Source organism: Oncorhynchus clarkii, chromosome 2 (assembly GCF_045791955.1).
Source record: "Oncorhynchus clarkii lewisi isolate Uvic-CL-2024 chromosome 2, UVic_Ocla_1.0, whole genome shotgun sequence".
Classification (NCBI taxonomy): domain Eukaryota; kingdom Metazoa; phylum Chordata; class Actinopteri; order Salmoniformes; family Salmonidae; genus Oncorhynchus; species Oncorhynchus clarkii.
Window position 1 is genome coordinate 28,956,402 of NC_092148.1, and position 25,014 is coordinate 28,981,415.

The window sequence follows — 25,014 nt, forward strand, 5'->3', positions numbered from 1 at the left end:
GGGGAAGAAGAGGAAAGAGAAGGAAGCAGAGGAGATATTAAGGAAAGCGAGCATGAAAGAAGAGGAAAGAGAAGGAAGCAGAGGAGATATTAAGGAAAGAGAGACGGGGGATAGAAGAGGAAAGAGAAGGAAGCAGAGGAGATATTAAGGAAAGAGAGACGGGGGAAAGAAGAGGAAAGAGAAGGAAGCAGAGGAGATATTAAGGAAAGAGAGACAGGGGAAGAAGAGGAAAGAGAAGGAAGCAGAGGAGATATTAAGGAAAGAGAGACGGGGGAAGAAGAGGAAAGAGAAGGAAGCAGAGGAGATATTAAGGAAAGAGAGACAGGGGAAGAAGAGGAAAGAGAAGGAAGCAGAGGAGATATTAAGGAAAGAGAGACAGGGGAAGAAGAGGAAAGAGAAGGAAGCAGAGGAGATATTAAGGAAAGAGAGACAGGGGAAGAAGAGGAAAGAGAAGGAAGCAGAGGAGATATTAAGGAAAGCGAGACGGGGGAAAGAAGAGGAAAGAGGAGGAAGCAGAGGAGATATTAAGGAAAGCGAGCATGAAAGAAGAGGAAAGAGAAGGAAGCAGAGGAGATATTAAGGAAAGAGAGACAGGGGAAAGAAGAGGAAAGAGGAGGAAGCAGAGGAGATATTAAGGAAAGCGAGCATGAAAGAAGAGGAAAGAGAAGGAAGCAGAGGAGATATTAAGGAAAGAGAGACGGGGGATAGAAGAGGAAAGATAAGGAAGCAGAGGAGATATTAAGGAAAGAGAGACAGGGGAAGAAGAGGAAAGAGAAGGAAGCAGAGGAGATATTAAGGAAAGAGAGACGGGGGAAAGAAGAGGAAAGAGAAGGAAGCAGAGGAGATATTAAGGAAAGAGAGACAGGGGAAGAAGAGGAAAGAGAAGGAAGCAGAGGAGATATTAAGGAAAGAGAGGCGGGGAAAGAAGAGGAAAGAGAAGGAAGCAGAGGAGATATTAAGGAAAGAGAGGCGGGGAAAGAAGAGGAAAGAGAAGGAAGCAGAGGAGATATTAAGGAAAGAGAGGCGGGGAAAGAAGAGGAAAGAGAAGGAAGCAGAGGAGATATTAAGGAAAGAGAGGCGGGGAAAGAAGAGGAAAGAGAAGGAAGCAGAGGAGATATTAAGGAAAGAGAGACGGGGGATAGAAGAGGAAAGAGAAGGAAGCAGAGGAGACATTAAGGAAAGAGAGACGGGGGAAAGAAGAGGAAAGAGAAGGAAGCAGAGGAGATATTAAGGAAAGAGAGACAGGGGAAGAAGAGGAAAGAGAAGGAAGCAGAGGAGATATTAAGGAAAGAGAGGCGGGGAAAGAAGAGGAAAGAGAAGGAAGCAGAGGAGATATTAAGGAAAGAGAGGCGGGGAAAGAAGAGGAAAGAGAAGGAAGCAGAGGAGATATTAAGGAAAGAGAGGCGGGGAAAGAAGAGGAAAGAGAAGGAAGCAGAGGAGATATTAAGGAAAGAGAGGCGGGGAAAGAAGAGGAAAGAGAAGGAAGCAGAGGAGATATTAAGGAAAGAGAGACAGGGGAAGAAGAGGAAAGAGAAGGAAGCAGAGGAGATATTAAGGAAAGAGAGACGGGGGAAAGAAGAGGAAAGAGAAGGAAGCGGAGGAGATATTAAGGAAAGAGAGACAGGGGAAGAAGAGGAAAGAGAAGGAAGCAGAGGAGATATTAAGGAAAGAGAGACGGGGGATAGAAGAGGAAAGAGAAGGAAGCGGAGGAGATATTAAGGAAAGAGAGGCGGGGAAAGAAGAGGAATGAGTGCGAAAGAGAGTAAGCAGACAGAAGGAAGGAGAAAAAGAGGACAGAGCCAAATAATCCATTATGGAACAAGGGAGGAGCAGAGAGAGATGAGAGATGTGTGAGCAAGTTATAAGCCCGGGTGCTCAGTCCTTAAAACTATAGCACTTGGCATGGTGTGATTTGATAGATATCTACTGCCCAACTCGTGTTATTCATCAATGCCATATTTCCACAGGCCTGGGGAGTGGCAATTCAGTGCAGAGGAGAAGTGTAAAGATTCCACTTTCAAGAACATTGACTAAATCCTAACAGAGCTCTCGCTCTACAGCTTTCTGATGGCTGAGTCAGAGTTCAATAAACTCTATAAGCACACCATTGATTAATGAGCGAGCTCGGTTTAAAGTGCAATGTCTATGGAAACCAAATAGTGGATTCTACTTTAGGAGAAAGTTATTTTATTTGAAATGAGCATAAAGAGCTATGAGTTTTTCCACAGGCAATGTCATTATCCATATGCTTTCCAACCATTTATTTAGATATGCCATTTATTCCTTTGGGGAAAAAAGATGTCCTATTCTATTTTATTCTTAATAAACAGAATGGACATGGGGTTTATAAATGGAACAATTCAAGGCCTTTTCAAGTATTGTTCATGGTAGGTTTTACAAGAGTAACATGTTTTCTGGGGCAACGCCAAGGACAGGAGTAGATGGATAGAGTGAGGCTCAGTGAGGCTTTCGGGCCAGAGGGGATGGAGAGGATTAAAGGGCTACTCATGAGACTCACCCAACCATGAGACTCACCCAACAAAAAGAAAGGGGGAGAAAGGGATCCAAAATAACAAAGCAGTCAAACAAGAATGAAGTAGGAGCATGAGATAAAGAGATATCTGCTCATTTTGAGCTCTGTGGTTATGTTTTATGCACTTGCACAGTATGGTAGAGGATGAAGTTGCCCCCAGACGCTGATCTTGGGACAGTTTAGCATTAGGATTGTGGAGGGGATCTGATCCTAGATCTGCATCTAGGAGATACTTCACCTCGGAGCGTCCAGTATAGTTTATGGCCATGTGTGGGTGGGGGACAATGAAATACATAACGGTCCGGAAGATAAACATGCTTGATTTGGATGTTAAGAACTTGTGTGGGTTCAGATCTAAGAAACATTGGGGCAATGTATTTTATTTTAATTTACCTACCATTGTAACGTTTGGTTTGGAAAATATGGCTGAAACAAGCTAGCAAACAGAGTTAATAGGGAACTTTTCCGTACCAGGCTTCTTCTTCCTGTTTAGACCTACTCATGTAACATGGAATTCACCCATCAGTGTGATTGACAGGCTGCTGTCCACTGTCATGTGGTGCTGAACTTCTGAATTCAAGGCTGCTGAATCTCTGCTTGCAATGTTGGTGGCTTGTGATTCTTGTAAGACAATGATTGACAATGATAACCATGGTATCTCTTGTAGGGTTTACTAAAGAGCAAGAGAGAGAGAGCGAGAGAGAGACTGATATGGCTCACAAAACAGAGAGAGAGAGAGAGTTGGCACACGAGAGAGAGCGAGAGAGAGAGAGAGAGAGGCGGTAGCTAGACATGATTAAACCCTATCATCTATTACAGCTTGGTGCTTTGATCCGTCTTCAAGGCCGCACACTTTGGCTTACTCCGGCTCTGCTCCACTCGCATTAAAAGGTGACTAGTCTCTCCCCACCATGTTTCATCATAGATTTACCATACATAATTTACAGTAGCCCCAGGGGAATCATGGGATTAAACACACACACATTTCTGGGTAAAAAATAATCAGACAGGAGTCTTGAGACATATCACAAAATGAAGTACTAATGTGTATTAGGGTGGCCATTTTGGACACAAAAGGGAAAGAAATCTCTTAAGACTCCTCCTTTTAGTTTTCTTCGACTTCCCATTTTTATTTCCTGATCCCCTCCTTCCTTATATCCTCTCTTTCTATTTCCTTTATTTCCTCCTTCCCTCGCTCCTCTACGCCTCCTTCAGTGGATACTTTTTTTCTCTGATTCGGATTCAGATTTTCAATTTCAAGGGGCTTTACAGGCGTAACGTGTTGCCGGGGCAATCAGCAGAGAAAACAATTGTACGCTTAAAGTGGTTGTAACGACATCAAATTAGGCCGCTGTAACAGCAGGCGTGGTATCAAGGGTGAAAATGAACAAGATTAATATGGCAAATAAATGTTTCCTCTACATGTTGAGTAGGCCTCTCCTCTGGCTGCAGGGTGTATGGGGAACCTCGGTGACACACAACCCTATTAGGGCCACAACAGGTGGGAATCTGTGGGAGATTTCTAACAAGTCAAAGACCTTTCACTTTCAACCACATCTCTCTCTCTCTCTCTCTCTCAGTCTTACTTTGCCCCTCCTCTTCACACTCCACAAGCGAGATAATCTCTTACATGATTACCCCCCTCTCTCTTTTCTTCCATCCCACTTTCTGTGTTTGTCTCATCCATCCTCTCTCTTTCTCCCTATCGGTCTCTCTGTTCCTCCCTCTCTATTCTCCGTCTCACTCTAGCCCTCTAGGGATATCTGGTTTCAGAGGGCAATCTCAATGGGACTCAAGGCTTTCTCGCACTCTCTCCCTACCTTATCCTCTACCTCCATCCCTCTTTCTGTCCCTCATTCCCTCCCTCTCACCGCAGGGCTCTGAGGGACAGTGCATTACAAGCATGTGTCGGTCGCCTATGTCATGCCAATTAATGCGGGGGGGGCTTAAGTACAGAGGGAGCAGGTGGGGAAAGGGGGGAGAGAGAGGGAGAGAGAGGGAGAGAGAGAGAGAGAGGGAGAGAGAGAGAGAGAGGGGGAGAGAGAGAGAGAGAGAGAGAGAGAGAGAGAGAGAGAGAGAGAGAGAGAGAGAGAGAGAGAGAGAGAGAGAGAGACCGCATTTCCATACATAACCATACTAAACAGGCTGGCGGCAGGGCATCTTATACACAGGCCCTGGCATAGACACACACAGAGAGAGCGAGAGAGAGAGACTGAGACAGAGACAGAGACACAGAGAGAGAGAGAGAGAGAGACAGAGAGACAGACAGACAGACAGACAGACAGACAGACAGACAGACAGACAGAGAGAGAGAGACTGTTAGCGCCATGCACAGCAGACACTTGAGGGGATACTTCCCTGGTGAGTCTCATTCTAACCTCATCAGATGGGGTGTTTGGATAAGGGCTGAGTCCCAAATGGCACCCTATTGCCTATATAGTGCACTATAGTGAACTACTTTTGACCAGGACCCACAGGGCTCTCTATGAGCAATAAGGTGCCATTTGGGACTCAGATAAGCTGCAGCACTGAATTCTGATCAACCTGGGTTTGACTCAATGTGCCAAAATGCGTGGATAAATGGCATTACTGCATATGCCTTTAAAATTGGTTAATTGGCAGTGAAATTATTGTCACTTAGGCTTTCAATTGTTCAATGTCATTATCTTTAGCTCACACATGCATACACAAACACACACACACACACACAAACACACACACACACCCATTTCTGTCAAAATGCAGAATGCAGAAGCCAAGTTATAACTGGGGAGTGGGATTCCCAAACTATAACAAACTTTTGGTGATACATAATCAAACATTCTTCAGCTCCATTGCATCCCCAAAACACAGAATGACAACTCCAGGGAGTTTGGAAGAATGAGGGTAATTGGTTCTGTCAAATTTAGTCAAAATGCTCAGGTGTGTCTTTTATAAAAACTAAAACAATGGAATTACAAACAAACAACAACTTTTGACAGGTTTATTTAAATGCAGAGCCTGTGTACAGCAGCCTGGTTGAATTTCTGATTACTATCATGAATGCCATTAATAGGGTATTGACACTGTATACCTCTCTATCAAATCTGTTTGGTTCCATATAAAGTCAATGTCTTTCTATGCTAATGAAGAACCAGCTTTGTATCCTGCGGCATTTCAGTGCAAATGTGTAGCTAATTGGGTGAACTTGTGAGAAAATACCATATTGTCGGTCTACATTGCGTTACATAAACAGATGAATATATCAAATCAAATCCAATTTTATTTGTCACGTGCGCCGAATACAACACCTTACAGTGAAATGCTTACTTACAGGCTCAAACCAATGGTGCGGGAAAAAAAGTGTGTGTGTGTGTGTGTAAGTAAAGAAATAAAACAACAGTAAAAAGACATTTGAAAAAAGAGTAGCAAGGCTATATACAGACACCTGTTAGTCAGGCTGATTGAGGTAGTATGTACATGTAGGTATGGTTAAAGTGACTATGCATATATGATGAACAGAGAGTAGCAGAAGCGTAAAAAAGAGGGGTTGGTGGGTGGTGGGACACAATTCAGATAGCCCGGTTAGCCAATGTGCGGGAGCCCTGGTTTGGTAGGGCCAATGTAGGTAGTATGTAAATTAAAGTGACAATGCATATAAGATAAACAGAGTGTAGCAGCAGCGTAAAAGAGGGGTTGGGGGGGGGCACACAATGCAAATAGTCCGGGTAACCATTTGGTTATCTGTTCAGTAGTCTTATGGCTTGGGTGTAAAAACTGTTGAGAAGCCTTTTTGTCCTAGACTTGGCACTCCGGTACCGCTTGCCATGCGGTAGTACAGAGAACGGTCTATGACTGGGGTGGCTGGGGCCTTTGACAATTTTTAGGGCCTTCCTCTGACACCGCCTGGTGTAGAGGTCCTGGATGGCAGGCAGCTTTGCCCCAGTGATGCACTGGGCCGTACGCACTACTCTCTGAAGTGCCTTGCGGTCGGAGGCCGAGCAATTGCCGTACTAGGCAGTGATGCAACCGGTCGGGATGCTCTCGATGTTGCAGCTGTAGAAGCTTTTGAGGATCTCAGGACCCATGCCAAATCCTTTTAGTTTCCTGAGGGGGAATAGGCTTTGTCGTGCCCTCTTCACGACTGTCTTGGTGCGTTTGGACCAATCTAGTTTGTTGTTGATGTGGACACCAAGGAATTTGAAGCTCTCAACCTGCTCCACTACAGCCCCGTCGATGAGAATGGGGACATGCTCGGTGCTCCATTTCCTGTAGTCCACAATCATCTCCTTAGTCTTGGTTACATTGAGGAATAGGTTGTTATTCTGGCACCACCCGGCCAGGTCTCTGACCTCCTACCTATAGGCTGTCTCGTCGTTGTCGGTGATCAGGCCTACCACTGTTGTGTCATCAGCAAACTTAATGATGGTGTTGGAGTCGTCCCTGGCCATGCAGTCGTGGGTGAACAGGGAGTACAGGAGGGGACTGAGCACGCACCCCTGGGGAGCTCCAGTGTAGGATAGGATGTGAATGTAAGCCTACAGTGTGTTATATTCAAATGCTGGCAAATATGAATATGGTAATAACACCATGCAAAAGTGAGAACAAGTTGGGTACTAATGTGTAACCTAACTCCCTTAAAAGTATTGTGTAAGATGTTTTGGAGCAGGCTATGGACTCATGGGTCATTATTAGAGTAGGTAACAGAGTTCCAGGGTAGGGTAGGTAACTTTCTGAATGTAATCCATTACAGTTACTAGATACCTGTCCAAAATTGTAATCAGTAACATAACTTTGTATTAACCAACATCAGTAACGTAATTAGTTACTTTTACTTTTGCTTTAAGAGGCATTAGTGGACGAAAATGAATATTACCAATTGAATGACATCTAATGCAGGATAAACCGATGTTAAAGCCTTAGATGGATGTTGTATTTTACTTTATGGGTTATGTAGGTTTCATCTAACCAATTGCTTTCTACTTCAATACAGATAGTAATACGATTAGGATATATCTGTACATTAAAAACCCTAAAGTTCAGTCAGATTTCCAGTCATTCCAATTGATTTAATAGCCCTTAATCTTCAAGAATAAGACTTGGAAATATAGATTAGCCGGTTTGTTTTACCTGAGTATAACCCAGAAACGAAGGGCTTATTAGCCTACTCTGTTGTTTATGATTTTGATGTCATGGAGGACTGATTGGGCTCATTGCTTCCAGTTGCTTCGGGCTCATTGCTCTCGTGGAAGGGCATGGTTTGAGCACTACCGAAAAATGCTATTTGCATTTGAAAAATGAATGCCACATGTTGCATTTGCTATAGGCCTATTGTTTAAATTTTTTTATCAGCACGGTTTAGATTGAGAAATAAAAGCCCCACTTGCGGTCTTCTTAAATTAAACTAGTTTTTGACAGTATGTTTAGCACAATACCAAGGAGGAGTCCAGAAGGGAGGAACTCTCTCAAACTTTTATTCCAAACCACAGGGGACAGACGTCGGTTCAACGTCTAGTTTTCATTTACATTTAGTTGAGTTGTCAACCCTAACGTGATTTCAACGTTTAATCAACAAAACATGTCACCCTGTCATTGGATTTAGGTGAATAGTTGGGTGAAAATAATATTATGTTCCTTACATTGATGACTTTTTGCAAATCCAATCAGATTTCCACGTTGTTTCAACGTCCTCACATAGATTTTTTTGTTGGTGAAATTACGTAGCAACTACGTTGATTCAACCATTTATTACTCAGTGGGATCGGGCCCAGTGGGATCCGCTCTATGCAACTGTTGCAAGATCACATTTTTCACTGTCTCTCCATAGTCGCAAAAAAAAAGATTGATGGGCAGCTTAAACTTATTCAAAACAACCATCGTTGGGTTTAAATACACATATAGGCTAAATGTGTGAACAGTCATCCACAATAACCACAATCCGTAAGCCGCAAACAGCTAAATGAGAAAGCAGGAGTGTGATTTACATAATTGCGCTAGGTAGATATTCATAATAAGTTATATCCGTGTCGCCCGTAGGCTACACCGCTGCTGTCGTCCTTACCTACAAGTGTTTATTCAAATTGGATGTATAATCTTTGAATGCAGACAACAGTTGCACCATTGGAAGACAAAAGCATTTGGTGTGTCATCATAGTGGTCTCTGACTTGTGGTCAGACTCCCTCAGGCGGAACAAACTTACATTTGCGCCTTCAAATACTGATTTGAATGCAATTGAGAAAACAGAAAAGTACATTTTCTTTTCCGCAGACATATTTTCTGAATTTAAAAGTAATCATCTAGTTTTTCAAAAGTATCGGTAATCTGATAACAATATGTTAGCTGGTAACATAATGGCTTACAGTTCTTTCTTTTTTTTGTAATCAGTTACATTACACTCCCCAAACCTGCAGAGTTCCTAGAGGAGCCTCCCCGTTCCTCGTTAGGCTTAATCTCATTATAAGGGATTCCCCAGTAGGGAGTGCCAGTAGTGCGCCCGAAACGCCGCAGTCCACTGCCCAGGTGCTAAACGTTCGAAATCCGATTCCGTCGCTGTCCACTTCAATGGTCCTGAACTTCTGAATTCTGATTCGCACACTGTCCACCTCAATTGTGCTGCACTTCCATATTCCGGTTATGTCGCTGTCCACTTCAATGGTGCTGAATCTGAATCTCCGTTTGTACAGCTTGTTGGGTGACTCTGACTGATTTCATTTGACTATCAATGGAATGAATATATGATGTGTAGGGAATATTCGGTGTTGCATGCTTCAACACTGCAGAGCTTGTAGCCATGTGCATAAACCCTGCTTAATGCGGTTGGCTTTTTTCTAGACGAGTAGGCCTAGTGATATTCCAAAACGCTCATGTGGACTCAATTGCATGGTCTTCCAACAAGTGCAGTTACAGGTGTAACTGTTATCAAAATGGTTTGCTTTTCCATAATAAGTGTTCACTGGTATATTCATGTTTCACTGTAAGATGTTTCCCATTCTAAGTTATTGGAACTCCATCCATTCTATGGTCATGTGGGCAACCCCTGGGCCTACGCCGACAAAACAACCCGAATAGAACCTTCACCCTTTATCCAATAGCCCAATTCAGATACCCACCATGCACCTATTCCTCTTAGCTCCACCTATCCCGCTCTCACTCTACCTCCGTCCCTGTTGTATAGTTATTATGTCTTTCCCCCTGTGGACCACTGTTTCTCCGAGTACTGCAGCAAGACTAAGCCTGCGATAAATCACATTGCATTATCACCGCGCCGTTTTCGCCTCGCGCTTTTACCCGCCTACCATGCAGCTCGGATTGGCCAGTCCGCGTCCTTTCCCACCCTCTCCAAGAGGGGCTGCAGTGCAATAGTAGCTCCCGCCCCCTTCCTTGGTGGCGATGATTGGAAGAAAGGAGTTCTCCTTGAGCTGTCAATCATGCCTTTTCTTGCGCGCTTCGCATTTGTTGTTTCTCGGAGCAATGCATTGAGTGCAGGGCGACAAGACGCGCTGCATACCGACAAGAGATAGAGGAGAGGAGGCTAATTACGGGACGAATTGTCAACTACAGAACGCAGTATTGTATCCATTAGTTTGCAATGTTCTGTCGAATATTTGGCAGAAAACAGTTGAGTATTTACCTTCGTGTCTAGGTGCGTATTTGAGCACATTTGCTCTCCAAACCTTTGAAAACAACATCAATTCAGTGCCTGGAATATTTGAGATTTTTGCACCAGGATTTTGTCATTTGGTATTCCCTCTACGTCTACGAAAACATCAACAATCCCTTCTTTGGCTAAGGGGAATCATCAACGAGAAAAGTCAAGGGGATAGACTCATGTTTTTGTTCAGTCACATGTAAAAGCAGTTGGTTATTACTGTTGGACATAAATAAAACACACCAGGTAGATCTTTTTACATTTTTCCTGCAAAGGCTCCATACAAGGGGACTACAGCGGTATTCTACTACGAAAACAACAACTAATAATCCCTCGAAACATCAAAACATGAGCTGCCCAGTCTTACGAAACGTGTTCGCTGGTTTGCTCCTCGCATTGCTGTCGAAAGGTAAGTTCTAGTACGCTACTTTGATTTGATGTTGCCGCTGGATTGGATCCATACATGCATCTTCCCCTTCATTCTCTCTGGTACGGTGCTGGAGGTGAATACTAATGCCGAGACTTCGTGATGGGGGTCTACCTGCTTATGAATCATGCGTGTGTGTGCTACAGTGCACACTCGGTTTTCATTTGCTCACAGTTTGGAGAGCGAGAGATAGGGAGGGCGCGCGCGCGAGAGAGTGAGAGGTGTGAGTGGATGAAACTGTGAGTGTGCGTTAGCATGTGGTAGGTATAGGCTACAGCCTTTGCGCAGCGCACGGCTCCATCTTCAGCTTGCTTGTAGCCTACGAGTGGTGCATGTTAACATATTTCACTTCAGAATTCGAGACACCCCATTCCCATCCTCTCTGGTCTATCAGAAGGCTGGCGCATTCCAATACGTGACATGATTGATCTGGTGGTAACCCGCGCAGATAACGTGTAGTATGGCGCTCACACTGCTCCTACATACTTTGCGAAGCAGTACAAGCAGTTGAGAAGAGTGTAGCAAAAAAAACCTTTTCTGCAAGGTTGAGAGATAACAATAGGCAGAGAGATAGAGCTTGGGGCATTCCAACACGTATAGGGCACTCTGTACAGCGTAGCCTAGTAACCTTCAATACTTTCCCTCGCCGTGGCTAGTTATTTATCCACCACGGTTGCTTTTAACGTTTTAAAAGATAATTGTAAGATAATTGCGGAGCTCGCTTGTACATCCGGATGATTCATAGGGGATTTCAGTATGCTTTGTTATTAATTCCACAAAGGATGGAGGTGCCTCATAAATTGGACAATGGGAAACTTGGAAGGGAAACTTGGGCATCACAAAAGTGCTATGTCATATGAAGCGCCGGAAGATAAATAGCATTGCAATATAAGTCACAGCCCTAATGCTTTTAATTTCCTACCGTGGCCGATAGTATAACGATCTTGCAGTTTTGTTGTATCTCAATCCACACACTGTTGATGTTGTTGTAGATTATTTTATGCCTCCCCCCGCGCTCCTTCCAACATCTGGTGCGCCCCTTGCGCAAGTGCCGTGACGCAAACCACATATTAAACCACACATTAAACCACACATCACACATGCGTGCCTCGATTACTCTCCCTCATTACCTGTGGGAAATCATAAATTAAATAAATAACCTGGCCTTAATAACAATAATTGATGTGTCAGTGTAATAAGATGCTATAATTGTTCACAGATGCAGGCAGGGCCGGGTAGATTCCTACTCCCATGTTCCTTCCGGGCAGGAGTAGTGGAGTACCCAGCTGGTTATGGTGGGATTCGAGTAGGACCTAGGCTACATCAAGAATGGGGCAGATGGACAGCCCTGAAAGACACAAACACCAAACAGAACAGCATGAAACCATATGATTATAGCCCATATTGGGTTCACAGTACCAATTCACAACCTGCTTTTAAGATTCTAAGGACATATGAATTTATTGAACTAAAATTGCATTTTACAAACCTACCATATCCACATGTTCTAGCACTAAACTGTACATGAATGAAGCCTAGAGAGGCCATATTCTTGTTTTAGTGTGTAGCACATTAAACGTTATGGTTTGCAGTTGACTGAGAATACTGTACATCAGCGTCATCTTTGTTCTGTGTGGTACATTGACACTATAGTATGAAGCTGCTGCTACCGCCACACACCCACTCATGTGGAGGCATGCATGAAGGATGAGGGAAGAAGGATGGAACACAGCCATTAAAAGCCTGGTCAGCTCCCTGTTAAATCATGCAAGGTGCCCCAAAGACGTGAGCATGTGTAGGGCTCATTGGAGTGTGTCAGATGGAGTCCTCACTCCCAAATTGACCCTTAGTCCCTATAGCGGTTACATCCTATGCACCTGTGTAGATCTGTGAGGCTTGAATAGGTATAAGCAAAGTATGGAAATGTACTCCTATAGCTTGTCAGGGATTTTGGTTTGGGCATATCATTCTCCGTTGCTATTTGAGTCATTTATAAATCAAGTTTGCACTGCTTGATTGAAGCTACATCCATTTAGTCATTGATCAGCACTCCTGTTAGGCGGATATTACCATTAGCTACGAAGTGTCAAACATCATGATGGCTTCTGCTGACCTGTGCAGTGACGTTCAAAGTTGTAGCTGTGGCATCTCTAAGCACAACGCCTAGTGAGCATTCTGAGGAGCACCTAATGCGCTATGGACCTTTCGGCTTAATGGCTGTGGCTGTATTGGACTGAGAGATGCTAAGTCATTAGTTTCCATCCTCAGACAGAGTGATAACCAAGGTCGTATTCATTATGGCACACAGTAGCAAAATGTTATGCAGCGGAACATGAAAACGAATGTTTCTTATTGGACAAGTTCAGGGCGTCTCTCCCTGTTTCAGTCAATTTTCTCATGTTTGGTGCCTAATTAATAGGACCTGGTTCTCCTAAACCTTTCTCGTCTACGTCTGAGATGGCACACTAGGAGACTTTGCTTCCCACTCATTTTCTCAATGAAAGCTAACTAAGCCTGAGAATATAACTCCACGCCCCCACACCAAATTAAACCATTTAGATCCCACAAAGAGGATCGCTGTTGTGACACACACCTGTGGTAAGTATCTTATTATGAGGTTCATGTTAGCATGCACTTAACTTGTAATGATAAATATGCTGCACTGCTGCTAAAGATGATATTTCATGGTCTAGGAATAGGAGATGCTTATTTACGACCTCATGATGTAAGTATGTCAGTAACACAAGCTAGCACCTGCACAAAGACATAGCACCTGCAACTGTACAGATTCACATTCTAGCACATGCTCCTACACAGTAACACATTCTATCTGATTACATACAGTGGGGAGAACAAGATACACTGACGATTTTGCAGGTTTTCCTACTTACAAAGCATGTAGAGGTCTGTAATTTTTATCATAGGTGCACTTCAACTGTGAGAGACGGAATCTAAAACAAAAATCCAGAAAATCACATTGTATGATTTTTAAGTAATTAATTTGCATTTTATTGCATGACATAAGTATTTGATCACCTACCAACCAGTAAGAATTCCGGCTCTCACAGACCTGTTAGTTTTTATTTAAGGATCCCTCCTGTTCTCCACTCATTACCTGTATTAACTGCACCTGTTTGAACTCGTTACCTGTATAAAAGACACCTGTCCACACACTCAATCAAACAGACTCCAACCTCTCCACAATGGCCAAGACCAGCGAGCTGTGTAAGGACATCAGGGTTAAATTGTAGACCTGCACAAGGCTGGGATGGGCAACAGGACAATAGGCAAGCAGCTTGGTGAGAAGGCAACAACTGTTGGCGCAATTATTAGAAAATGGAAGAAGTTCAAGATGACGGTCAATCACCCTCGGTCTGGGGCTCCATGCAAGATCTCACCTCGTGGGGCATCAATGATCATGAGGAAGGTGAGGGAACAGCCCAGAACTACACGGCAGGACCTGGTCAATGACCTGTAGAGAGCTGGGAACACAGTCTCAAAGGAAATCATTAGTAACACACTACGACGTCATGGATTAAAATCCTGCAGCGCACGCAAGGTCTCCCTGCTCAAGCCAGCGCATGTCCAGGACCGTCTGAAGTTTGCCAATGACCATCTGGATGATCCAGAGGAGGAATGGGAGAAGGTCATGTGGTCTGATGAGACAAAAATATAGCTTTTTGGCCTAAACTCCACTCGCCGTGTTTGGAGGAAGAAGAGGGATGAGTACAACCCCAAGAACACCATCCCAACCGTTGTCATGACGTTGGCCTCTTTGGGTATAGCAAGCCCATCCCCCTCTCCCTGCCTCCCCCTTTCCTCCTTCAACTAGGTTGCTGTGGTCAGAGAGACGTCGTAAATTCCTGAGAATCTCCTCATGGACACACAGTAAAGAGAGAGTACATTTTCATGGAGAACAAATGAATTCCTTCCACCTCACAGAACTTGAGGTACGAACAAATTTCATGTTCCGGAGAAAGTATAAAAGATCGGTGAAGAATCCAGCTACGAACTGGTCCGTTTGTCACAACTTGGGAAGCTCATGGGAGACGGTGTGGCCACATTACCATAACGCTGTTTATATAATAGCCTCAGATATGAGGTTTACATCTAATTGTTGTATAAGATGAATGAGTGAGTATGATACTGTTTGCATAATTGTGTAATATGATTTTGGACTGTTTAATGAAGAATAATACAATTCCCTTTTTATTTGAACTAAATCAGAGGACTGCCCCTGAGCCCAGTTAGCATCAGACATCCTGGGACAGCCCTCTTCGGCCCTTCCGAATAAAACCCCCACTCGGGTTTTCGATCAGCAGACCGAGCTTATCTCAATTACGAGATGGCTAAAGGTTGTAGACCATGTTGCTGAATCTTTTAACCATACCACGTTGTTAGCCTCTTAGACTATCGATACCGACAGAATACAAACAAGTTTTTGATATTAATTACTAGTCTGCAGCTAGGAATTCGGTATCATTGAACGTGAAGAACTACAACCGCCGAAACATCCATTCTATAACGAATGTCACTCTGAACAATCCCCTCTAACCACAGCCGAGAGAGAGAGGGAGAGAGACGGACAATTCTACAAAAGAAATGAACTTTTCACCAGCAATCAAGACGACACACTGAGTGTAAATATATATATTGATTGCAATTGTCCCCGAATGAGTGAACGTTCATGTGTAAAGGATTAGCATTTCAATTGTTATAATTATTAACCCTGTAGTGACTTCTTAGTAGACCCCCACTTCCCCTTTTGTCTAACAAGCCGCCATGCCGGTTTAGCCCACTAGGGCACATTCTCCTATCTTTTCATGTAACCATATTTACCTTGTTTGTTTATGCATTTCTGTGAATTACTTAGTAATAAATAAATGATTTAAGACAATTGATGTATGGATGACTCATAGTGAAGACTGGGTTCGTGAAGATAACCAACAATTTACGACGTTTGGAATGAGACTAACGTGAGGTACAGTAAATAATTCATTAATTCGAAGACTAATTGATCAGATAAAATATCTGAAAAGTTATTTTAGGAAATTATAACTTTGTAATCTGAATATTTTTCCTTGGTGCCCCAACTTCCTAGTTAATTAGTTACACGATTAATCAGTTGATCGCGTAATAACTAATTACAGAGAATCTTTGATAAAAACTATAAGTCTTCAGTTAATGATAGTAAAGACACGACACTGTGAAGCATGGAGGTGGAAACATCATTCTTTGGGGATGCTTTTCTGCAAAGGGGACAGGACGACTGCACCGTATTGAGGGGAGGATGGATGGGGCCATGTATCGCGAGATCTTGGCCAACAACCTCCTTCCCCCAGTAAGAGCATTGAAGATGGGTCGTGGCTGGTTCTTCCAGCATGACAACGACCCGAAACACACAGCCAGGGCAACTAAGGAGTGGCTTCGTAAGAAGCATCTCAAGGTCCTGGAGTGGACTAGCCAGTCTCCAGACCTGAACCCAATAGAACATCTTTGGAGGGAGCTGAAAGTCCGTATTGCCCAGCAACAGCCCCGAAACCTAAAGGATCTGGAGAAGGTCCGTATGGAGGAGTGGGCCAAAATCCCTGCTGCAGTGTGTGCAAACCTGGTCAAGAACTACAGGAAACGTATGATCTCTGTAATTGCAAACAAAGGTTTCTGTACCAAATATTAAATTCGGCTTTTCTGATGTATCAAATACTTATGTCATGCAATAAAATGCAAATGAATTACTTAAAAATCATACAATGTGACTTTTTGATTTTTGTTTTAGATTCCGTCTCTCACAGTTGAAGTGTACCTATGATAAAAATTACAGACCTCTACATGCTTTGTAAGTAGGAAAACCTGCAAAATCGGCAGTGTATCAAATACTTGTTCTCCCCACTGTATCTGTATGCTGAGAAAAATGGCCTCAAGTCAAGGTCACATATCAGCGTAACCTGACATTTGACCTCTGGTCTTTAACTTGGTAGCAGACCAAGCTCAATCAAAAGTTATCTAATCCATTTGGTGCACTACATAAACCTCTCTCTACTCTTCCACATTACAGTCTTTTGTCTCTCTCAGACACGTCATCCTTAACCTTTGAAAATACTCTCCTTTATATCGCTGAAGCCATTTTCAAACAACCCAACAGATGCTTCTAGCTCCGATCTACTCCAAACTAGCATCCACGGGACAAAAGGTGTCCATAATGAATCAAAGGGTACAGGGGCAGGTAGCTGGAAGTGTTACGGGGCGTATCGGGCACAGGTAAAACAGGGGGGGGGGTCGTTGGAAGTGTTACGGGGCGTATCGGGCGCAGGTAAAACAGGCGGGTCGCTGCGTTGCCCGCCATCACTCTCGTTACAGCAACATATGTGGGACAAGTGGGGTCAAGGCGCGTGGCACATTGTGGCACATGTTGATGGCATTGCCCCCCTGTTTGTGCTCGGTCAAATCACCGGCTTTGGCTGGGAGATGAAGAGCTGCAGACGAGTCTGCGTGCCAGCACCAACAGATGCCTCGAGCTCCAAATCTGGAGGGGCCTCTCTTCCCCTCTTTTCTGCCTCCCTCCTCCCTCTTCCCTCCTCCTCCCCTGCCTCCCCCCGTTTGAAAGCCACAATTTCTGTGCCGCCGTTGTTCTTCAAGCCTGGCTTGCATATGCTCCTCTTTTTTGGAGCCTGTATTTGTTTGCCTTTTTCTCGGTTCTTCTTCATCTGTTGCCAGACACCATTGGATGTGAGACTGAGAAGCCCGGGATTTGGGTCTCTTGGAGTTGCTCTTTTGGAAAGAAAAGTAGGGATGCTGGATGCTGAGGGAAGTACAGTTGAAGTCGTAAGTTTACATACACCTTAGCCAAATACACTTAAACTCAGTTTTCACAATTCCTGACATTTAATCCCAGTAAAAATTCCCTGTTTAAGGTCAGCTAGGATCACCACTTCATTTTAAGAATGTGAAATGTCAGAATAATAGCAGAGAGAATGATTTCTTTCAGCTTTTATTTCTTTCATCACATTCCCAGTGGGTCAGAAGTTTACATACACTCAATTAGTATTTGGTAGCATTGCCTTTAAATTGTTTAACTTGGGTCAAATATTTCGGGTAGCCTTCCACAAGCTTCCCACATTAAGTTGGGTGAATTTTGGCCCATTCCTCCTGACAGAGCTGGTGTAACTGACTCAGGTTTGTAGGCCTCCTTGCTTTTTCAGTTCTGCCCACAAATGTTCTATAGGATTGATATCGGGGCTTGTGGTGGCCACTCCAATACCTTCACTTTGTTATCCTTAAACCATTTTGTCACAAACTTTGGAAGTATTCCGTTTGGAATACCCATTTGTGACAGAGCTTTATCTTCCTGACTGATGTCTTGAGATGTTGCTTCAATATATCCACATACTTTTCCTCCTCATGATGCCATCTATTTTGTGACGTGCACCAGTCCCCCTGCAGCAAAGCACCCCCACAACATGCTGCCACCCCTGTGCTTCACGGTTGGGATGATGTTCTTCGGCTTGCAAGCCTCCCCCTTTTTCCTCCAAACATAACGATGGTCATTATGGCCAAACTGTTCTATTTTTGTTTCATCAGACCAGAGGACATTTCTACAAAAAGTACCATCTTTGTCCACGTGTGCAGCTCCTAACCATAGTCAGTTTTTTTATGGCTGTTTTGGAGCAGTGGCTTCTTCCTAATTGAGCTGCCTTTCAGGTTATGTTGATGTAGGACTCGTTTTACTGATGCTGTTGTACCTGTTTCCTCCAGCATCTTCACAAGGTCCTTTGCTGTTGTTTCTGGGATTGATTTGCACTTGTCGCACCAAAGTACGTTCATCTCTAGGAGACAGAACGCGTCTCCTTCCTGAGTGGTATGACGGCTGCGTGGCCGCATGGTGTTTATACTTGCGTACTATTGTTTGCACAGATGAACATGGTACCTTCAGGCATTTGGAAATTGCTCCCAAGGATGAACCAGAGTTGTGGAGGTCTACAATTTTTTTTATCTGTGGTCTTGGCTGATTTCTTTAGATTTTCTCATGATGTTAAGCAAAGAGGCACTGATTTGAAGGTATGCCTTGAAATACATCCACAGGTACACCTCCAATTGACTCAAATGATTTCAATTAGCCTATCAGAAGCTTCTAAAGCCATGACATAATTTTCTGGAATTTTCCAAGCTGTATAAAGGCACAGTCGACTTAGTGTATGTAAACTTCTGACCCACTGGAATTATGATACAGTGAATTATAAGTGATATAATCTGTCTGTAAACAATTGTTGGAAAAATTACCTGTCATGCTCAAAGTAGATGTCCTAACCGACTTGCCAAAACGATAGTTTGTTAACAATACATTTTTGGAGTGGTTGAAAAATTAGTTGTAATTACTCCAACCTAAGTGTATGTAAACTTCCGACTTCAACTGTATATATAGCAGTGACCTTACATAAAACAAGTGGGCTGTGTGCTATTTGACATTTTCAATTCAATGTGAACAAAGTGTTTTCCAGTTGTATGTGGGGAATGTGAGACTGTGTACTGGGGTTTGTGCTATGGATGATGTGCTTCCACCGTATCACTCATGCTGGATGGAGAATTGACAGATAGCCTTGTGTGGTTCGAACTAAATCAGGAAGTGTTGCTATGGAGAGGGGCACCATGGAGAGAATGGCCCCAAGCGTTTCTGTGGAATCTTCCACTTTTCCACCCCTGATTATTACTGACCTTATCTTGGCTTAAACACGACTGGCCTTAGGGGCTATTCCATCCACATCTACATCCAAATATGTTGCTGTGGGTATTTGGATTGTTTTCAGGGAGGTGAGATGCTGGCCTCTGGAATGGTTTTGTAATGTTAGTGGCTTTCAGGCTGGAACAGTGACTTGGGGTCATGGGGTCAAACTCTAGATGGGCGCTCTGAGTGCGGAGAGGATAAGGGGGTGATGGGTGATGGGCAGTGCTCCGTCACCTCATTGCCCTGTAGATTTCCTGCTGTGAGTTTTGATAAACACTTCACTGGCCCCCCATATTGGGTCTGGCGAGGCAATTATACTCAAGTGTCAGTCCCATAAATAGTGATTACAGCCAGGCTTGTTTGTAATTATAATCACAGTTATTATATATGGAGTTCAATGCAATGGAAATGAACCAGGATCACTTTCAATGTGGGGCAGGTTCTTTTACTGTGTTTAATTACAGTAATACAGTGTAATACTTCCCTTCTCTTCCACCCGCCTCCTTGTCCTATTCCCAGCTCAACCCCAGTGGCCAGCGCTGCCCTGTGCATGAATATGTGCATGAGCAATGGGCCCTCAACCTAATGGTAATGGAAAATGGCCTATGTTTTATTTAACGCAGGAAGAGAAACGCAATTCAAGTGGCAGCAGAATGGATGTAGAGGCAGAGAGAAGTGGGACACACACACACGCACGCGCGCACACACGGTCATATACACACACACACTCAAACGCCGCCTTTATAGGGCCACCCGCAAGATGAATTTAAACAATTCCCCCAGTGAAGGTGTGAACAGTAAATCAATGGATCCCATCGGAGCCAGGAGCGCCCAGCCATGAGAGGTAGAGAGGAACATCTATATATTCATACACATTTGTGCACATAAATAACTTTCATTGATCTCTTATCAATACAGGCACATAGGGAAAATCGAATATGTCTCTGGCACAGGCTAAATCCTCATTCCTCTCTTTTTGTCTCGGAGGCGCCGAGGCTTTAGCCAGGGCATGTAGATTGAGCTATCTGGAGAGAGACAGAGAGAGACAGAGAGAGATAGGAGAGGGAGAGATTTTACCCCCCTCTATCTCTTGTATTTTTGTGTGAGGGAGTTAGCATCGTTGGAAACACAATTCAGATTAGAGCAGCCGCTGCTTCTTTCTCCTGTGGGAGCTGTGAGGGACCCGGGTCCCGCTTCTCTCCCTGTCCTCATTACCAGAGACAAGAAGCTTCGCTGGCAAATCAATGGAAGAGGCTTAGGAAACTAATGCAGCCTGGTCCATGCCTGATGGGACTGTGGGTGTGTGTGCATGTGGGGTGGGGGTGGGGTGTGTGTGTGTGTGTGTGTGTGTGTGTGTGTGTGTGTGTGTGTGTGTGTGTGTGTGTGTGTGTGTGTGTGTGTGTGTGTGTGTGTGTGTGTTTGCAAATGCGTAATTGTCTTGTGTTTGGCTATGTGAAGGAGTGTGTTAATTTGTACAACAACACAGGGGAGACAAACATTAGTTTCCACCCTGCTGCTCTATTGTGGTCTGTTAGAGTACTCTCCACGCACCCGGTTAACCACGGTAATATTTACCACTGGGATATGATACCGCAGAAGCCCTATAATTACTTTGAGATAACATTAGATTCATAATCAGAATCCATTTTATTGCAATACTAATAGGGTAACATGGGGTATGATGTCGTCCCCTCTCTCCCAAAGAAAGGGGCATTTGACCAGCTACTGGGGTAAGATGCCTCCCCATAGGGTTTCACAGAAGTGTCCCTATTTTTATTTTAACCACACCTGCATGTACAGTTAATTCTCATACTTCTTTTACCTTTTCCTTACACTTCATTATGTACAGTTAAACTAAACTCATATTCATTTGAAGAAGATTTTAAATCGCAGCAGTCTCTAAAATGAAATTCAAGAGCAAACGGTTTTCAAATAGTTTGTAATATTTATACATTTTTGGGAATATAACAGATTAAATATTGATTAAACACACATGCACACACGCACACACACACACGCACATGCGCACACACACACACACACACACACACACACACACACACACACACACACACACACACACACACACACACACACAGCTCGAACCAGACTGGTTGCTTGTGGGATATGGATGGGTTGTTCTAGGTGCCGCTTCATAAAACCGTAAAACCAGTCTATGTCTGCCAACCGCCTTTCTTTATTGAATGTGTTTTGGATCCCCATCCTCTCCGCTGGGTCAAAGGCACGTTTTTGGACATCCCATGATGTAAGTCCGAAAAGGGCTCAGTGAAGACTGGCGAAGACTGGCGACCCACTAAAATGGCTGTGGCCTGGGGTTTTGATCTGCTTGACTCTGCTTGCCTTATGGTTTTGGGTGGCATATTAAAAGCATGGGACTTTAAACTGTATAAATGATAAATGCATCATTATACCTGGTAATTTAATGCTTAAAAAATGGATGAATAAGATATTTAGCTACAGAAATGAAATTTCTAACCACTCTCTCCATCTTCCGGGGGGGGGGGGGGGGGACGACGACACATGTCTATGCAATGTATCCAAAGGGAAACTAGCTGTCCTTCGGCTACACAATAGTGCTACCCTAGAGGGTGCTGTTGAGGCTACTGTAGACTTTCATTTCATTTCTTATGAAGATGACTTATTAGGATGGTCCTCCCCTTTCCTCCTCTGAGGAGCCTCCACTGTTCCACTCTAACAACAGCTTAACCTGCTCTCAGAAATACTATCTGTTAAGCACTCAGCTTGTCAGAAGCTGTTTTCATGCTACAGCATAGTCTTATCCTTCGCACGTCCTTACACCTCTTGTGTTGTTGACAGTGCAACTACAGGCTGCAACTAATGCAAAAAATATCCTGCCGTAACAAATACTGTCTGTCAAGTGCTCAACTTGTCAGAAGTTGTTTTTAGCCCACACACATCTCCGGCAACTCTAGTGTTGTTCACAGTGGTAAAACTATGTGCCGAGATGCAATGAATGCTAAATCATGGTGTCATGTTGTGGTTTTTAGTCCTTCCACTGCCTCTCTTGGTCTATCGGGGCTGGAGGTTTTTGGGGTCGGAGGAGGGAAGGAGAGGAGGGAAGGTAGGCGGGTGAGAGGAATAGATGGCAAAAGGGAGGGTGGGAAATAAATAAAGCAGAGAAAAACAGATCAATAAAAATTTCAGCAGCTCGTACACTCCTCCTCGAGCCAAAAGATGGAGAATGAGAGGGATGGAGAGAGGGAGAGAGAGAGAAAGACAGAGAGAGAGAGAGGTAATGGCAAACATGGGTGGGAGAGAGGGAACCAGATAGAGGGAGTGGGAGAGAGGAAACCAAATAGAGGGAGTTGGAGAGAGGGAACCAGATAGAGGGAGTGGGAGAGAGGGAACCAGATTCGAGGGAGTGGGAGAGAGGGAACCAGATAGAGGGAGTGGGAGAGAAGGAACCAGATAGAGGGAGTGGGAGAGAGAGAACCAGATAGAGGGAGTGGGAGAGAAGGAACCAGATAGAGGGAGTAGGAGAGAGGGAACCAGATAGAGGGAGTGGGAGAGAAGGAACCAGATAGAGGGAGTGGGAGAGAGAGAACCAGATAGAGGGAGTGGGAGAGAGAGAACCAGATAGAGGGAGTGGGAGAGAGGGAACCAGATAGAGGGAGTGGGAGAGAGGGAACCAGATAGAGGGAGTGGGAGAGAGGGAACCAGATAGAGGGAGTGGGAGAGAAGGAACCAGATAGTGGGAGAGAGAGTGCCAGATGTACATAGACAGAGAGAGGGAGCAAGAGACAGGGTGAGAGACAGGGTGAGAGACAAGGTGAGAGAAGGGTGACTCACGACACGGGGAGTCAGCCGTTGAGACTGAGAGAAACATGTTGCTGAGATATTATCAACGGATACTTTCCATGCATTGCCCTCCTACTGCTCATTTCATAGTGATTCAAGGCAGAGCATTATACACTATACTGTATATACATAAGTATGTGGACACCTCTTCAAATGAGTGGATTCGGCTATTTGAGCCATACCCGTTGCTGACAGCCATGTAATCTCCATAGATAAACATGGCAGTAGAATGGCCTTACTGAAGAGCTCAGTGACTTTCAACGTGGCACCGTCATAGGGTTAGGGTTTCCAACAGGTCAGTTTGTCCAATGTCTCACCTGCTAGAGCTGCCCTAGTCAACTGTAAGTGCTGTTATTGTGAAGTGGAAATGACAAAGAGCAACAACGGCTCAGCCGCGAAGTGGTAGGACACACAAGCTCAGAGAATGGGACCGCCGAGTGCTGAAGCATGTAGCGTGTAAAAATTGTCTGTCTTCGGATGCAACACTCACTACTGAGTTCCAAACTGTTTCTGGAAGCAACGTCAGCACAATAACTGTTCGACGGGAGCTTCATGAAATGGGTTTCCATGGCCGAGCAGCCTTCACAAGCCTACGATCACCATGTGCAATGCCAAGCATCTGCTGGAGTGGTGTAAAGCTCGTCACATCGGACTCTGGAGCAGTGGAAACGCGTTCTCTGGAGTGATGAATCACGCATCACCATCTGGCAATCCAACGGACAAATCTGGGATTGGTGGATACCAGGAGAACGCTACCTGCCCCAATGAATAGTGCCAACTGTCAAGTTTGGTAGAGTAGGAATAATGGTCTGGGGCTGTTTTTCACGGTTCGGGCTAGGCCCCTTCTTTCCAGTTTAGGGAAATCTTAACACTACAGCATACAATGACATTCTAGACGATTCTGTGCTTCCAACTTTGTGGCAACAGTTTGAAGAAGGCCCTTTCCTGTTTCAACATGACAATGCCCACATGCACAAAGCAAGGTCCATACAGAAATGGTTTGTCGAGATCGGTGTAGAATAACTTGACTGGCCTGCACAGAGCCCTGACCTCAACCCCATCGAACACTTTTAGGATGAAATGGAATGCCGACTGCGAGCTAGGCATTATCGCCCGACACCAGTGCCCGACCTCACTAATGCTCTTGTGGCTGAATGGAAGCAAGTCCCCGCAGCAAATTTCTAGTGGAATGCCTTCCCAGAAGAGCGGAGGCTGTTGTAGCACCAAAGGGATGACCGACTCCATATTAATGCCCATATGATTTTGGAATGAGATGTTCTACTATGTACTGTTTAATTCAAAGGGAGTGAGTGGGAGATAGGGGGAAGGAGCTAGAGAGATAAAGAGTATATGAAAGTGGACAGGCCGGAGAGAATAAGAGTTATGAGAATATGATTGAAGAAGGGTGCATAGAGAGAGGGAGTGGGAGAAAGAGAGACAGATGGCAAGAGGGAGGAGGAGGATGGAAGGAAAAGGATGGAAACAGGCGGTGATCGAGGTGGATTGATTCGCGGGACAGATGATTCGATTAAGTAGTAAATGGCAGGTTTTATCCCTGCCAATAAAAAACTATTCTCGGCGAGTGGGCGTTGTAAAACTGTTTCAGGGTCAGTTGCTGTGTGATATTGCGGCGGTAAGGATTTGGCGCTAATGTGATATTCGACTCATTAGGGATCCGTTCCAGGGAGGCACATACCTCGAATCATTCTAATAAGATGCTCTTGCAGTGCCGGTGCCACTGCACACTGCATGACAATAAGTGGTTAGGAGCTTGGTGAGACCGCCAATGGCCAAATAAGCCCACCACATACCCTGTGAAATATCCCTTTTTAAATTGCCTGTGTATAGGAAATAGTGGGTTGTGTCA

At 44.3% G+C, this 25,014-nt stretch overlaps 1 protein-coding gene across 1 annotated transcript in view; it reads left to right on the forward strand.

Annotated features, from left to right (window-relative positions):
* The first annotated feature begins 9,982 nt into the window (after window positions 1-9,982).
* Window positions 9,983-25,014, forward strand: part of LOC139366273 (igLON family member 5-like) — a 145,332-nt gene continuing 130,300 nt past the window's right edge. Inside the window, exon 1 of the mRNA XM_071103576.1 lies at window positions 9,983-10,570. Within this exon, the coding sequence (XP_070959677.1) occupies window positions 10,510-10,570 (61 nt within the window). The 5' untranslated portion in view covers window positions 9,983-10,509. The remainder of the gene's footprint in view (window positions 10,571-25,014) is intronic.